Raw genomic sequence first — 17,323 nt, 5'->3', positions numbered from 1 at the left:
TTTGGAAACCTCAGAGTGCTACAAAGAGGATAGATGTTACAGTTTATATTAGGCTACTGAACATTAGTGCTTTCTCCACAAACAAGGCTGAAAATACACATTCTCCCCCTCTCTGGCCAGTGCGTGAGCGTGTGTGTGTGTGTGTGTGTGTGTGTGTGTGTGAGAGAGAGAGAGAGAGAGAGAACAAACCTTGGTATGTCAGTTAGTCTTTTATAATTAAAATGGAGGGATTTGTGTTTTGAGGACCAATACTCCATAATTTCATAATTTAAGAGAATTTTCTCTCCCACACAGAGCCACATACCTTAAGAAGATTCTTTATATCATTCTGGAGTAGGAACCACTAAAACTCTAAATAAATATTTTAAAAGAAGGGGTATTTTGATGACCTTGAAAGTCAGAAAGACTGGATGAAAAAAACTGGTTGTAGAGACTAACAAGTTATCAGAGATGGGCTGCAAAAGTAATATGAGGGTATTTCATAAAGGTCTGAAGGAGAACCTGGTTGATTTACAAGCAGATTATAGACATGTATTAATAAAAATGGCTTTATCCCTGAGGATGGATGTGTGCATCTATACATATACATACATAACACACAAATAAGCAATTGTGAATGAACTTTTAGAAATTCCTTCTATAAAGCCATTTTTCTCCACTGTATCAAGAAACATGTAAACATGTCTTAGACTTTTAAGTACTAAGGATACTGAAGCTAATCTTCATCTCCACTATGGTATATAGATACGTTTCTTATACTTCATGTGTTTGTATATCACTTGAATATTTTTATCATATTCACCTTATCACTGATATATTACTTACTTATTATCTCTGTTTTTTTTTTTTTTTTTGGCAGCTGGCCGGTACAGGGATTGAACCCTGGACCTCGGTGTTATCAACACCACAGTCTAACCAACTGAGCTAACTGGCAAGCCCTACTTATTATTTCCTTTGAAAAAACTTTCTTAGTTAGCTTAGCCCATGTACTAAGCAATATCAGTAAAATCATGAATTTGATGCTATATACTTCATATATTTATATGATAAATAGTTACTTTATATATTTTTCTAATATGTACTAAAATATAACAAGATCAAACACCTAGTGTACACATTAACAATTTTGAGTATTACGCTTTAGGAACACTGGCCCATAGGATATAGTATCGCCTATAACAGGAAAATAACTATCCACATCAAAAGTTATTATGAGGGGCCAAGCCCGTGATGCACTCGGGAGAGTGCGGTGCTGGGAGCGCGGCGATGCTCCCGCGCGGGTTCGGATCCTATATAGGACTGGCCAGTGCACTCACTGGCTGAGTGCCGGTCACAAAAAAGACAAAAAAAAAAAAGTTATTATGAGAAACAAATGAGATTGCATGTAAAAGCACTTTGTAGACTGCACGGTACTTTACACACAGAAACACACACACTAAAACTCTCCCCCTACTGGATTTTAAAAAACAGAGCACAATACAATAAATTGCTGTAGTACTGGTAAAGAAAAATAGAAACAAGGGGTTTAGACTTTCACTTGATATATGTGTGTCTGGAAACCTATAATGAATATAGCATTGAGTCTTTAAAAAATTAATAGAAAGTCAATATTTAAAGAAGACAAATGCCTTTTTAGTTTTATAATCATCACTTTAGCACGCAGGGCATGGGAAAGCTGCTTTATTGTAAAACCAGGATTTTCTATTCAATAGCAATTTGAGATAAAGGAGCTAATAAAACTAATAACAACTTCACTATGTGTAATTTATTACTTCAAGGCAGCTAATTCAACAGCTCTCTGGTTTATATAGTTAGCAAGACACGGCTTGAATGAACTTTCTTTCCCTGTGATTTGTTATGGGTAACTATTTATGTAGTGCCTGTAAATGCACTGCAAACTAATGGTATTCCTAAGAACACACCAAAGGAGAGATCTTAGCCCCCAAAAGCATATTAAAAACACCACCACCACCACCACCATCTTATGGTAATCTAAGTTTTAACAGCCAAGTGAGAAGCCGTAAAAACAATGGGTGGTTCATTCCACTGGTGATGGTGATAGCTACAGCATCTTCAGAAGGACTAACATAATGTCCAATGAATCATGAAAAATTGTACAGTGGAAACTGGGCATTCCAGGTCTATTCCTATTCTATTGGTTGAATTTTATTTTCAGCCACTTCCTAATGTATCCTAGCACTTTCCCTGGCATACAGTAGGTGGTCAAAATAACTTAACAAATAAAATTGACAAAATAAATCAGACCAATCCCAACTATTACTTCTATTCATGACAAAGCCTTTACAAAATTATAGAGAGAAAGTATTATTGAATAAATAAAAAATAGTTATTGTGCTAGATTGGAAGAAAATAGAGGTGATTTTTGTTTCAAAGTTATTTTTTGTTCTAATATGTTCTTCATATGAAAAAACTATATACTATCTTTTATATTTTTTCTTTTGTTCTTATGTGTGCTGGCCTTATTTCCCAAATAGTTTGTCAACTTAATGGCACCATATCATACAGTTCTTTTGAATGGTAGTGACTAGTTAAATGCATAATAGATGCTCAATAAAATATCATTCACTTATTACTCTGGATTCTCTTTGGAATTCATCACTAAAGTATAATTTAATATTAGAAGAAGGATACTCTAAGTTTTTCCTCTAATCCTTTAGAAGAATATCAAAGGCTTTCCGTCAATGATTGTTCCATCTCTTTTATAAGTTGGATAGGTAGCAAAAATTATTATCTCTAGTTCATAGTCAAAGAATTGAGGAAAGAGGTTGGTAAGTGGTTCAGATCCCATCTTGCTTAGAGATAGCCTCAGGAAGAGAATTTATATCCACTGACTTTCAACAAACTCATCAAAGAAGATGAAAAAGACAGAAAAAAAGCAGGAATTCCCTGGAAATATCTCCATTTTGAGATAAAGCTGTATAGGGTTTCCTTGGAAAAAATAATGCTTTAGGGTAAAAGGGCCTGACACAGCAGTTTCACTGATACTACAATTAGTCATATAGCCTGGCTATTCTGAGGACAACTGAGAACAGTCCAGTTCCCTTTCCTTGCTAGTACTTACTAGATATAAACAAGACTTGTTAGTTTCAGTTTTTTCATGTCTGAAACAGTCAAGTTCTCATAAATGAATAATACTTCTATCAACACTAAAGAAAGAGCTCATGAAATTAATAACTAAACTCTGAGAGTCATTGAAGAGGCTGGTTAGGAGAGGATTCAACAAATCCAAACGTGAAAACTGCAGCATCAGACAGAGACAGTCTAGTCAAATACTTATTTTAAATGGCCTCTTCAAATTTGAATTTCTAAGTTAGAGAATATGCTAAATCTGAACAACTTATATGTTGTAAATAAATAAAGCCTATTATTTGTACAGAGTACACGATACATGACAAACAAAATAGAGAGGAAAATGTGAAAAAAGAAATCCAAATAGAGGCTGAAAAAGATAAAAAAAATAATAGACAGTTTCCTGAAAAAAAAAAATTCTTTCTCTGTAAATTGTTTCCCTAGAATTTTATTTCCTTCCTACTCACTAGACGGAAAAGACTGAAGCTGGTTATGCTGCCAACAATGGCCACTCCTTTGTGTTAAGATACAAATGGAATTTGCATGGGACAAAGCCACTGATAATTACAGACGCCTACAGAACAATCTCCACAAAAAAATCCTCCAGTGTTTGGGAGAGAAGAATTCCCCAGCACAATTTGCAATTAAAATATGTAGAGGAATTTGCCTAAAAAATGTGCTGATTATATAGAACTTCAGAGGCTTCACAGGAGTGAGATGAGAAAAGCAAACAAGAAATGGAAAGATAAGGAATAAAAAAACTAAAGACATAAGTTCAAAAGAATGAACCATCTGGGTAGAAAAAGCTAGTGTAGAAAACCCAGAAACTTGAGCAATCAAAATACAGCGATTTATGTGTCAACTGATATTGTGGTGGCAGTACCAGCAAAGGCATAAACAAAGATGAATATTCAAAGCTGTGCTAGGACATCTCACTGTGGCTGTGCCCAACTTCATGCCAATATAGACATTTCCTGACTCATTAATGGTTGTGGCAGAAAAATTGATTTTAAAATTGGTTTGGAGACTGTATGCATTTCCTGCCTCCCATCCATCCAGGCAGGCTTCTATTCACAACCCTCAGAAACATGTATTGTGTGCTTATGGGATAGATGTTATATTTTCCTATAGAGATGTTATAAATGACAACTGACTCCAGATGAGTACACAAAAGGATATTTAATTTATAATATTTATAAACATCAGCCTGAGTCATGAGCCCTGGGAATTGAGGCCTACATGATACAGGAGGAATGGTAAAAGAAAAAGAGTTTAAGTTTTTCTTTTCTGTTCAGGGCTGAACCTAAATAAACTTATAAAAAATAGGTGGAGGGCTCTTTCCCCTGTCCTGTCCCTTTCTGTCAATCAGATTCTCTTCTCTACTTCCTATCTCATCCTCAGTACCCTCGTGCTGCTCTAAGCCCCCAAGTACATGTTTACTTTCACCCAGTGTTCCATCTCTAAAACTACTTATCTTTCCTTTCTCTTCCCAATAAATAATTCTCGGAAATTAGCTGATCTCTATGAGAGGCTAGCACAAAAGCAATGCGAGAAGACTAATTCACAACAAGGTGTAAATGACCGATAGCTTCTTAACACACATTTTATACATATATGTACATTTATATATAAAAAATATACTTGTATATAATATATATTATATATATATTTCCTTTTCTTTAAATGAAAATGCTTATTAAATCAAGTGAACAGGTGAAATTTTGGAAAATATAACAAAACAGCAATGAAAAATTTAAGACTGAAGAAAACATTATTTCTCAGGAAAGAATGGCCAACTAGGAGGTTCTGCCCAGAATCAGCTTAAGCTAGTCATGTTTTTCAACCCTTCCTATACTTCTGCACCCAAGGATTCTGTAAATGTTCCATTTTTTTTTTTTTTTTTTTAAACAATAACTATAAAAATAGGGGCAAGGAGCTCTGATCATAGCAGACTGGAGGCAGAAGCAGCCAAATCAGTAAGTACCTACTGGTAAAAATGCAAATATATTAAAGAGATACACTAGAATTTTATTGCAGTCTCCCTGCCCAGTTATTTTGCTGCATAAAAGGATTTGGCACAGAACTCTTTTAATCACGAGCTCCCTAGTACTTATAAAGTATAATTTAATTAAAAAAAAAAAAGTAAACGAACACAAAGCTTTTTAGGAGAAAAATCTTTTCAGGTGAAAGATATATACACATACCTAAGGTTATTAGTTTGTTTCAAGGGGTAAAATATGTATTGGTGCCTTAAAATGTGATATGTAAGGAACAAATGATTAAATTCTTGGCAAACCTTTTTACAAGTATTTGTCAAGAAAAAAGTTTGGAAATCTCATTATATTAAGATTGGGTGTGATACTGGTTGGGCTTGTCCATGTAAATGGAAATATAAAGGATTGCAAATGTTTACAATACTTGTCAGCCACCTGTGTTTCTTCTTACCCTGTCCTTCACCTTGCCTCTATAGGTGTTCAATTGTTTATTTTTCTAGCCATTTCCAGGAAAAGGCACATGGGACTTGATATTTCCAGAGGGAGCTGGGGGATGGAGTAGGGAGCAGTTTCATTAAACTCTTGGTTCAGAATACAAAACTTTATTCTGGAAGCTTAAGGAAAAAATTAAGAAGGATTTATTTCCAGATTCCCAAAATATAGTTGATTTGGGCTACAGATTTCATAGTTTAAGTGTCTAATTATTCATTCAACATCATAGATTTGTTCTAAGTGCAAACTGAGGTATAGTAGCTCTGCTGCTTGAAGAGATAGAAAGGACTTGCGTGTTTGCTATAATCTCCTAAGGGTAATGAGCCTAAGTACCTCCTGCTCTCTCATCTAGCCAGAAGCCTTCCAAACTTTTGTTTCCTATTTCCATTTAAAGGTTGCAATATTTTAAAGTGAAAACCTTGTTAGCAACTAGATTCCCCAATGATTTATGTATAAAGAACCAAAGAAACAGTTGGACCGAGTAGAAACCAGACCCCTCCAGCACTCACCCCTACCTGCTGTGTTTGTTGTCTCTGAATTGCTCTCACTTTGGGAACAGGGCTCTCTCTGGAAGAAGAGGACTGCTGTCGGGACCGGCTCCCATTCTGCACAGGTTCGGCCACCAGGGCTGCAGACGCCACTGACATGCTCCCGGTGCTACGTAAGGAAGCACTGTGTGGCAGGGATGGCGGGGCTTTGGCTCGGGCACCTAACCCAGCCTGGTCCATTTTTCGGATTTGGGCCTGCCCGGCACTATTTTGTCGTGGCAGGGCAAGAGGTATGTGTCTGTCTGGCACAGTGTGCCGCCTGGAGAAGTCCTCACTCTGAGTGCTACGTTTGGTGAAATCCTCCATGCTGCTATTGCTGGGTCCACTGAGTTTGAAGTCTTCACTGTTACTTTGGCTTCTGGAACTGGCAGTGCTTAGGTTCTCCAAACTGGAATCTACAGAGGCCTTTGGCATTGCTGGAATTGGATTACTGAGGTGATACACAGGGTTCTGGAACGACAAGGGCTGGAGGATGCCTGGTTGGTTCAAGGCTGGGTGCAGGGGCCTTCGCACTTGGGGGGCACTCTGGGGGGTGCTCTGGGTTTCCCGCAATTGTTTGATGCTGGCCACCTGGGTTATGGAAAGCTGGCTTCCAGTCAAGCGCATAGGCACATCAAGCATGACAGATGTATGCTCCACTGGAACATGAGTGTCCTGGAGGTCCATGAGGGAGATGCTCCTACCATTAGGAAGGCTACTTTCCTTTTCATCTTTTTCAGAATAAGTCATGCTCTGGGAAGAGGCTTGCTGAACCAGCAATAATGTTTTCCCTCTGAAATAGCTGTCTGTGTTGTCCTGGCTTGGAGATTTTAGTTTATGCAAATCACTGTGGAACAGGAAGGGGCCCTTAATTACTCTTGAGGCAAATTCAACATAGTTAAGATTTTTCAATTCAGGCACATGAACTCTTCTGCAGGTTCACAGGCCCAATGTGGATACTTATATTTCTTTAGAAACTCAGATTTCATCATTATAATTCTTAGAATAAAATCTGGCATTTTTAGTTTTTCCTCAAAGGTAGAGAATAACACTGTATATACCACCCTGTCACTTTTTTCAGTTTTTACCAGAATTCCAATAATTTCCTATTTAGATTCTAAATTCTCCCAAGACATTCCAATTCATATTTAATTGTGTCTGTCTAAACCTTCAAGAGGAAAAGCTCTGAGTGCATAATCAAAGGGTCCCCGCTAAAGGCACAAGTCTTGCCAAAATAGAAAACAAGGTCTAAGCATCAACACTGTATCCAACTGTCCAGCTGACGTAGCTAGGTATAAAATGGTTTTCAGTGAGTTCTCTAGAGTTTTGAGTGCCACAATATTTAAAAACATCAATTTCATAAAGCCCTTAGTCTTCCATTAAGCAGGACACACATTTATTTTTTTATTTTTCTTTTTGGCAGCTAGCCAGTATGGGGATCTGAACCCTTGAGGTTGGTGTTATAACACTGTGCTCTAACCAACTGAGCTAACTGGCCAGCCCTAGGACACAGATTTTTTAAAATGACTTTTATTGAATATAACTCTATACTATCATTCTAGAAAATAAGTTATCCCAGATCTTGTGCATTACTATGACAAACAATTTATCTAGGTCAGAAAATTCTCTTCCGTTGCTCATGACTTTAAAGTTGCAAAATTCAACAAATAAGTTAAATATTTTTCTGCCAAATATAAACCGTATCTTTTTCTAGTTCAAACACTCTCTTTCATACCTGTCAGTGGGGTCTTCAAATATTTTCTGCAGCCCAGAGGAGAGGCTTCCACTGACATTTGGACTGGAGTTGTGCTCAGTGAAGCGTCTCAGTTGCTGTTGTATTGGTGTAGGGTTAGTCAGAGACTTGGTAATATCAGCAAGAACACGAGGGAGAGGCCCCAGTTTTGCCACGGTTGCCTGTAGGAAGGAATTTTCACCCTAATTGGATAATAAGCATTGTGACATCCACCACAAATTGTTTGTGGGACAACGATGCCCATTGATGGAGGGATGTAGGTTGGAGGGAAGGGTAGGTGTTTGCATATGGGAGTGGCAGGTTCATAATGCATTGTTATGGAGCAGCGGAACCATGGCGTCGTGATGAATGGAGGAGGCGAAACAAGGTGCAGCAGACATCCAGGAAAGAAAGGAAATAGAAATTAGGATTACGCAAATAAAAATTAAAAGACATGCTCAAAACAACCAGACTATTGCCATTCCACTAAAATAGGCATGCAAAGCAAACTAAGTCTGTGGGAGGCTAGTAGATAAAGGTGGGGGAGGGTAGGGGAAGCACCACACACCTTCTAACCAAAAAGAACTTCAAGACCAGAGGATCAGCTAGTGTGATGAAACTTCCAAAGAAAAGGGACCATGTGAGAAAAGAAATGCATGCCAACATACAAAAAGGTGCCGCATTCAGGGATCCACTGCAGGGCACACAGTTGATACTGCCATCCACCATCCCCAGTCAATCTTGGGAACCCTGACCCATTGCCAACTGAGTTTCTATCAGTAAGACAATTTTTTTAAACAGCAAAATCAAGTAAACTCTTTCTGTGAGATATGTCTAGATGTACTCCTGGTTCCCAGGATCAAACAGAGACTAAAAAAGAGAAAGTATGTTTACAGAACAAAGCCTGTTAAAAAGACCTTGACCCTGAATAAACCAGCTGTATTTCACAAGATAACTGTATCTGCATCCCACTGATACAGTTACTCAACAAAGAATAACTTTTTAGTACTTGCTTTATCCACCTCAATCATTTTTTTCTTTAGGGAATTCTTATTCTCATAGGGTCTTCTGGGACCCATTAACTGTTAGGCAGTTTTATGTGGCTGCCTTTGGGTCATCTTTGCTCTCTCAGCAATCAATAGACTCTTCTATCTTATTCAAATGGGTACAAATGCCATCCGAAGTATGTCTTTATTTGCTCAACAAGTCAAGATTCATATTAAAGGAATTTACCCTCAGCATAGCTGAAACTTAAAATTTTGCTAGCATTTCTAAAAGTGTAGATGGGGCTAGAAATAAGGACCAGTTTTTTATTTTACAAATGTTTTAAGCACCAGTGCACACACTACCATTTACGTTTCCTCAGGAAAGCAGTTTTGTTAACAGGTTTTATTCCCCTCTAAATTTTATTGGTACTGCATTGTAACGGATAATAGGAAAATGGAGGAAACAAACAAATCCTTATCACAGAAAATAACTGCTTTTTGAAGTTATTCTAATATATCACCACAGATATAAAGTATCTATAGCAAACAAAAACATCAATAATTATTGTGATAAACCTAGCTAAAGTCCGTTAGGCTATTTTCTACTACAAAATCTATTTCTTTTTGTAAAATTCCAGAAGGAACTAATTGACATGGTATACATTTAATATGATACTTAGTAAAATTCTTAGTTTATAGCCAGAAAATAAATAATTAAAAATGCAAATTGTTTTCTGTGTTTTTAATTTATACCTGTAGAGTAAGAAAACATCAGGATTTTCAGATCCCGCATGACTCTTAGCACTAATAATTATATCGAACTCTCCGACTTGCTTAGTAAAAAATTTTTTCATGGGTAAAATTACTCGAACATGATAAACTCAGTATTTTCCTAGGTCTGCACTGTTGTTACAAATTACTATATGAGGTTTCATCTAATCTTATTATACAGGGATAAGGCTCCATACATCAATGTGTGATATGTTTCTAGGCAAATTTTCAGATATGTACTCTAAATATAAATTTATAAAAATATACTACATTAATTCAGGTAATTATTTGAAAATGTATATTAATAATTTCATGATTGTAGACCACATATTTTACTCAGAAATGAAAACCATTTATACCCAGACTTCTAGGGCAAAAGGTTGCTCCTGATTAGCACAAAGGTGAGTGCTATCATTTTCTAGATACTCTCTAGAATTCAGGTACATTAAAATTCTCTATCTCCCATCTCCCATTATTCTTCAGCCTACTTTACCTTATCAAGTTGGGAAACTACTTCCCACAGTAAGGAATGCAAAACTGAAAGCTCTCGACCCAGATCAATGTAACCATCAAAGCCTGGAGTGTTTGAGATGGTGTCTGGATTAGAGATTTCCAAAAGAAAGCGCTTCATTCCACCCCATTCATGTTCTAAAAAATCATTCATGAATGCCATGTATTCCTCTTTGTTACCAAACCTGAAGTAGAGGGTGAGAAAATGAGACAGAAAAGAAGATTTGATCATTCTGAGTTGACTTGACACAGAGCTATAATTTTTTTTTTATTTCGTGGAGGTAAGAACTAATTTTGTGTATTATCTGTAAGTGAGAAGTGCTAAAATATACTTTCTTAGTATTACTTTAATACTTAAAAACTTTAAATAGGTTTCTATTCTCTGTAAAGCCAAAATTCTTTTTCTTCCTGGTATTCAAGGCTGTCTGAAATATAGTACTCCTTTACCTCACCAGTGCAAACTTTCAATATCACTAGCTTCTTCAAAGTTTCTCAAACACATTATATTCTTTTTCTTCTCCGAGTTTTTGCTCATGTTATTTATTTCCACTAGAGAAGAACTTCTCTCCTTTGCCTGTCTGGATTCTAGCTATCTTCAGGATCTAGTTTAAGCTCATAAAGCCTATTCTAAAATAAACTAAAAATATTTTTTACCAGAATTAGCTCAAATATAGGTAAATATGTATATTTCTGCATTGGCCTACAGGGTACACAAAGTTAAAATAGTGCACATCTCAAAAACCACTACTTATAATAGAAAATAGTCTGCTTCATTGAAATCACAATATTTTTTCTCTCAATACATTGCTGATAGAAACTGATCATTAAGCCTCAATACTGAGTAAATCTGTGATCAATTTTGCAACCGTAAATTACTTTCCAGTCATTTCTTAAAGTTATTTTCTATAAATGATTACAAAAATACAAACTTACTGAAGAAAAATTTGAAAACAATGGAAAAGTGGAAAGAAAAAAGTGTAGGTACAGTCACTCAACTACCCAAACATATCTGTAATTTATATTTGAGTGCACTTCCTCTCTAATTGCTTTCTCCTAACTTTCTTTTGAAAAATTTAAAACCTACAGAAAAGTTGAGAGAATATACAATGAACACCCATATGCCTTTCATCCACATTAACCAATTGTTAACATTTTGCCCAGTTGCTTTCACTTTATATATACACACAATTTTTTTTCTGAACCATTTTAAACTAAGTTACAGATATCACGTCTAAATATTTTAGAACCCATTCAGAAAAAGGAAAGTATCTTACATAAACCAATGCCATTATCACACTACAACTTTTAAAAACATTATTCATGAATCATTTTATATAGTCTATATTTAAATTTTACTAATCCTGTCCAAATAACTTTTATTGATTTTTTTCTAATTTAAGATCAAAATAAATTTCAAGTATTGCATTTAGTCTATTTTAATCTAGAACAGTGCCCCTCCAACGCTTGCATTTTTCATAACGTTGTCTTTTTTGAAGTGGCCGGGTTAGTTGTCTTAGACAATGTAACCACAGAATTTGTCTGATTGTGTTGCCAACTATTTTACACTTAGATTTTTGTGTTTCCATATTGCTGGGATAACAGCATATGCACCATTGGGTATCCTGTCTTTTTTTTTTTTTTGACTAAAGTATTTTTATTAGCACTTTTATTTAATATAGTTATATCTTCAACATTTTCCACATTATTGGATATTCTTTGTAAACACAGTCGTGGCTGCAAATATTCCATTGAATGCATGTACCATAGGTTACTTAAACTAGTTCTCTATGAAGTGATATTTAAGTCGTTTCCATTTTTCTGCAATTTTTATTAACATCACAATGAAAATCTATTAACATGAGTGATGAGGCTCCCCATACCCATCCAAATTTTAGGCCTCATGTATTTTTTTAAAGAATGTGTGGTGTTTTTTTTCTGTTGTTTGTTTTATTTATTTATTTATTTTTTTGAGGGAGTCAGAAGTCAGTAAATACCAAGCAGCCAAGTGATGAGAATATTTTAAACATCTAATGTTTTTTCAATGTCAGTATCCCAGCTGCATTAAACAATATGTTTTTAAAGTGGTTATGGTAGCATCACCTACTTGGCAAAGTTGGCCAGGTTCTGAATGACTTTGGCAATAAGAGTTAGAGTCCGGGATGTACGGTCATCAGGATACTCCTGCATAAGGTTGAAAAGGCTGGGAGACATAATGGCAGGACACAGAAAACGGAGAAACAATGAGGCACTAATGAGTCGCTCACTGATGTCCTGCTTGCTACGGTTCAGACACTGCTGCTTCCATGATGCAAACACTTCCTTCAACTCACGAGGGAAAACACTAGGAAAAAAAAAATACCGAAAACTCTAAATATAAAAATACCAAAACCCAAGAAAGCACAAGTGATCCCACTCTGACCCAACCAATTGCTGCTGTAGAGCCAGCCTATGAGGAAGACCTAGGAGAGATCTAGGGATGAGGCTCTGCCTGAGTCATTGCTGAGACGTAGTGGAAAATTCACAGAAGGCCAGATGGAGATTAAAAACTCAAAGCTATAAAACTCCAGATTAGTGTAAATTTAGATTTGCAAAGTGGGAAAATGGCATGAGGTTCCTGACTAAACCATCTGGTTTAATACAGCTCACCAAAATCTCTCTAAAGAATGCTCATCAAAAATCTTTCAAAATCTCATCAATTGCTGGGGTTAGAGCTATCACCAAAATTCATGAACATGAAGTGTACAGAATTCCTCCAAACTCATTACCTTGATATCAAAACCAGGCAAGGACACAACAAAAAAAGAAAACTATAGGCGAATATCCCTAACGAACACAGATGCAAAAATCCTCAATAAAATACTAGCAAACTGAATTCAACAACACATCAAAAAGATAATACACCATGATCAAGTGGGATTTATACCTGGGATGCAAGGATAGTTCAACATATGCATATCAATAAATGTAATAAATCACATGAACAGAATGAAAGAAAAAAACTACATGATTGTCTTGATAGATGCAGAAAAAGTATTTGATAAGGTTCAATATCCCTTTATGATAAAGACTCTCAACAAATTAGGTATAGAAGGAAAGTATCTTAATAAAATAAAGACTATATATGACAAACCCATGGCTAACATATTGAACAGGGAAAAGCTGAAAGCTATCCCCCTAACAACTGGAATAAGACAAGGATGTCCATTCTCATCACTTCTATTCAACAGTACTGCAAGTCCTAGTCAGAGCGATTAGTCAAGAGAAAGAAATATAGGGTATCCAAATTGGAAAGGAGGAAGTCAAATTGTCCCTGTTTGCAAATGCCATTATTTTATATGACGAGAAACCTAAAGACTCTATCAAAAAACTCCTAGACAAATTCAATAAAGTTGCAGGACACAAAATCATATAAAAATCAGTAGCATTTCTATACATTAATGAACCTGCAGAAAAATCAAGAAATCTATCCCATTTACAATAGCAATAATAACAACAAAAAATACCTAGGAATAAATTTAAATGAGGAAGTGAAAGATCTCTACAATAAAAACTATAAAACACTAATTAAAGAAATTAAAGACACACAAATATAGAAAGACATCCCATGCTCCTGGATTGGAAGAATCAATATTTTTAAAATGACCATACTACCCGAAGTCATCTACAGATTCAACATAATCTCCATCAAACTACCAATGACATACTTCACAGAAATAGAAAATAGAATTAAAAAATTTATACAGAACAACAAGAAACCCCAAGTAGCCAAAGCAATCCTGAGCAAAAAGAACAAAGTGGGGGGTATCACACTCCCTGACTTCAAAATATACTACAAAACTATAGTAATTAAAACAGCATGGTACTGATACAAAAACAGACACAAAGACCAATGGAACATAACAGAGAATTCAGAAATAAACCCATGTACCTACAGTCAACTGATTTTTGACAAAGGAGCCAAGAATACATGTTGGGGAAAAGACAGTCTCTTCAATAAACAGTGCTGGGAAAATTGGACATCCATATGTGGAGAATGAAACTAGGCCCCTAAGTATTACCATATACCAAAGTAAACTCAAAATGGATTGAAGACTTAAATGTAAGACGTGAAACAGTAAAACTTCCAGAAGAAAACATAGGGGAAACACTTCAGGACATAAGGCTGGGCAAAGATTTTAGGAAAAGTACTTCAGAAGCACAGGGAACAAAAGCAAAAATTAACAAATGGGATTATATCAAACTCAAAAGCTTCTGCACAGCAAAGGAAACAATCAAAACAGTGAAAAGGCAACCTGCAGAATGGGACAAAATATTGGCAAGTTATGTATCCTATAAGGGATTAATATCCAGAATATACAAAGAACTCAAACAGCTAAATAGTTAAAAAAAAAAAAAAATCTGATTAAAAAGAGGGCAAAGAAATTGAATAGAAACTTTTTGAAAAAAGACATACAGATGGCCATGAAAAAATGGTATATGAAAAAATGTTCAACATCACTAATCATCAGAGAAATGCAAATCAAAACCACAATGAGATATCATCTCACCCCAGTTAGAATGACTATTATCAAAAAGACAGAATAACAAATGCTGGTGAGGATGAGGATAAAGGGGAACTCTTAAACATTGTTGGTGGTAATGTAAATTAGTACAGCTATTATGGAAAACAGTATGGAGATTTTCCAAACAACTACATACAGAACTACCACACAATCCAGCAATCCTAGTACTGGAATTCTATATCCAAAGGAATGGAAATCAACATCTTGAAGGGATATTTGAACTCCCATGTTTATCACGGCTCTATTCACAATAAGATAAAGAAAATGTGGTATATATACACAATGCAATACTAGTCAGCCATAAAAAAGAATGAAATCCTGTCACTTGCAGTAACATGGATGAGCTTGGAGAAAATTATGTTAAGTGGAGTAAGCCAGACACACAGAGAGAAATACCACATGTTCTCACTCATATGTGGAAGCTAAAAAAGTTGATCTAGTGGTCACTAGAGACTGGAGGGGGGACGAGGGAGGGAGGATAGGGAGAGGGTGGTCAGTGGATACAAAATAGTAGAAAGATAGGAAGAATGGGATCTAGTGTTCTTTAGTAATACAGGGAGACTACAGTTAACAAGAAAGTACTGTATCTTTGAATAGCTAGTTGAGATGATGTTGAAGGTTCCTAACACAAAGAAGTGACAAATGTTTGAGGTAATGAATATATTAAACACCCTGGTATGATCATTGTACACAGTATAAATGTACCCAAATATCATATTGTACTCCATAAATATATACAATTATCATGGGTCAATTAACAAAAATATATTAAAAAGAGAGAAAAAAGAGAGAGAGAAATAGAGTGCAGAATAGTGGTTACCAGAGGCAGGGAAAGTGAGGGGGTGGGGTGGGGAAAGGTTGGTAGAACTGCACAAGGTTACAGTTAGTTAGGAAGAATGAGTTCTGGTGCTCTAGGGTGACAATAGCTAATAATATTGTACTGTATATCTCAAGATAGAAAAGAAGACCTTCAATGATATAACCACAAAGAAATGGTAATTGTTTAGGTGACAGATTGCCAACTATTCTGATTAGATCATTATACAATACATGCACATATTGAAACAACAAGCTGTACCCCAAAAACATGTATAATGAAAAAAAATATTTAAAAAAATTCATGAACACATCTGTTCAACACTAGTAAATATTTTAGAAAGCCAGAAAAATACTTTTGGTATTAGAGGGTATAATACTAATATTCTGGGGAAAGGTTAGATAGCCAGTATAGAAATACTTCTGCTTACCTTGGAGTTTTAGATTTCAGACAGGACTGTATTAGGATAACTTTCAATTTTTCCCATAAGACCTTCTTTTGGTTGGGAAATAACAGTTAACATTGTGATGACTTTTACATGGAAAAATGTACATTCCATAAGCAAGGGATGATGCACAGACACCAGCTCACCAGTAAGAGTTGATGATCTTGCAGAAAGCCAGCTCACAGCACATTTTCAGGTTACTCTGATGGTCTATCAGTTCACTAGTTGAACATTTGCTGGGATCTACTTCACAGTTCTCATCTGACTCATACAAAGCTTTGATGAACTCCCCTAGTTGAAGAGAGAAAATGACAGACAGTATAACTATAAACAGTGTCTTCCTGAACAGAATAAAATGACTTAGGATTTCTGTCCTAAGATGTATATGGGAAATTCTTTCTGCAGACCTGATATGGAAGGCATGAAAGATTGGTCATGAAGGGTCATTGCTTTGGAACCCAAGAGTTACCACACCCCACATATCATGTTTATTTTCCTTATCCTGGAAGTGGAATAACAGCAACCACTAACATCATCATCACAGTATCTATAAAAATAGCAACAATACTACTTTAAACAATGTAATATCTTTTAACTGAAACCATAAATATATTTAATCAGCATGAATTCATTATTTGTTATAAGGCTCTACTGGGGTGACTAATATTATTGTTATTCTAGAAGAACAAATAACCCAAGCTTGATTGAATAGCCTACCTATGGTTTTAAGTGCTAATGTTGGTACCAAACACAGAGTAAGTAAGGGTCTCTAGGCTTACCTCGTGTAATGGGGATAGTCATTCAACACAGCACAAAACTGTAGCAGAAGATCTCCCTATATAACCTGTGTATGCTTTTCCATATAAATTTAGCTTAGAAGCCCTATCCTCTATGCAGATATGCCCAATATCCTCTGAAAGAACAAATACTCTACCTTACCTGTTTATCCTCCACTATACAAAATACCTTGTGTATCTTCTACTGTTCCACGTTACACCCTGTTTTGTGCTTATTTGTCTCTCATTACTAGGAAGAAAAACCTTGGAGGTTAGGGATCAGGTTTTTTTCATGTTCAGAAAGTATATAGACAAACAAAACAACTTTTACATATCTTTCATAAGGCGAAATGGCCAAAACTAATAAAAGGTTTTAAAAACCAATTCTCACAAGATATGTATTTAACATGTTCTCCATGTCTCCTATGCTATGTGTCTCCACACAATCTACCTCATTTAAAGAGCACCTAAATTTAAAACTAAGCAATCAATGTCAAATATCCCATGAGAAAATTGGCCAAACTCTAAATGTGTATCATAAATATTCTATTTGGTAAGTTCTTTTAAATTATATCTATTCTAGGGAAACAATACTAATATTAATTAATCACATGAATATTA

The 17,323-nt window shown here is 35.6% G+C and overlaps 1 protein-coding gene across 4 annotated transcripts in view; it reads right to left on the bottom strand.

Moving 5' to 3' along the window:
- The window catches only part of RASAL2 (RAS protein activator like 2), a 347,490-nt gene that overhangs the window by 12,488 nt on the left and 317,679 nt on the right, over positions 1-17,323 (bottom strand). For 3 of the 4 annotated variants that reach the window (XM_063104403.1, XM_063104406.1, XM_063104405.1), the window contains exons 10-14: positions 16,073-16,217; positions 12,207-12,443; positions 10,086-10,287; positions 7,839-8,038; positions 6,092-6,950 (exon numbers count right to left, since the gene is read on the bottom strand). In XM_063104403.1, coding sequence (XP_062960473.1) covers positions 6,092-6,950; positions 7,839-8,038; positions 10,086-10,287; positions 12,207-12,443; positions 16,073-16,217 — 1,643 coding nt within the window. The remainder of the gene's footprint in view (positions 1-6,091; positions 6,951-7,838; positions 8,039-10,085; positions 10,288-12,206; positions 12,444-16,072; positions 16,218-17,323) is intronic. The other variant, XM_063104404.1, reaches the window with a different exon arrangement.

Source organism: Cynocephalus volans, chromosome 8 (assembly GCF_027409185.1).
Source record: "Cynocephalus volans isolate mCynVol1 chromosome 8, mCynVol1.pri, whole genome shotgun sequence".
NCBI lineage: Eukaryota > Metazoa > Chordata > Mammalia > Dermoptera > Cynocephalidae > Cynocephalus > Cynocephalus volans.
Note: the sequence above shows the minus strand (reverse complement) of the source record. Positions and strands in the feature narration are given on the sequence as shown.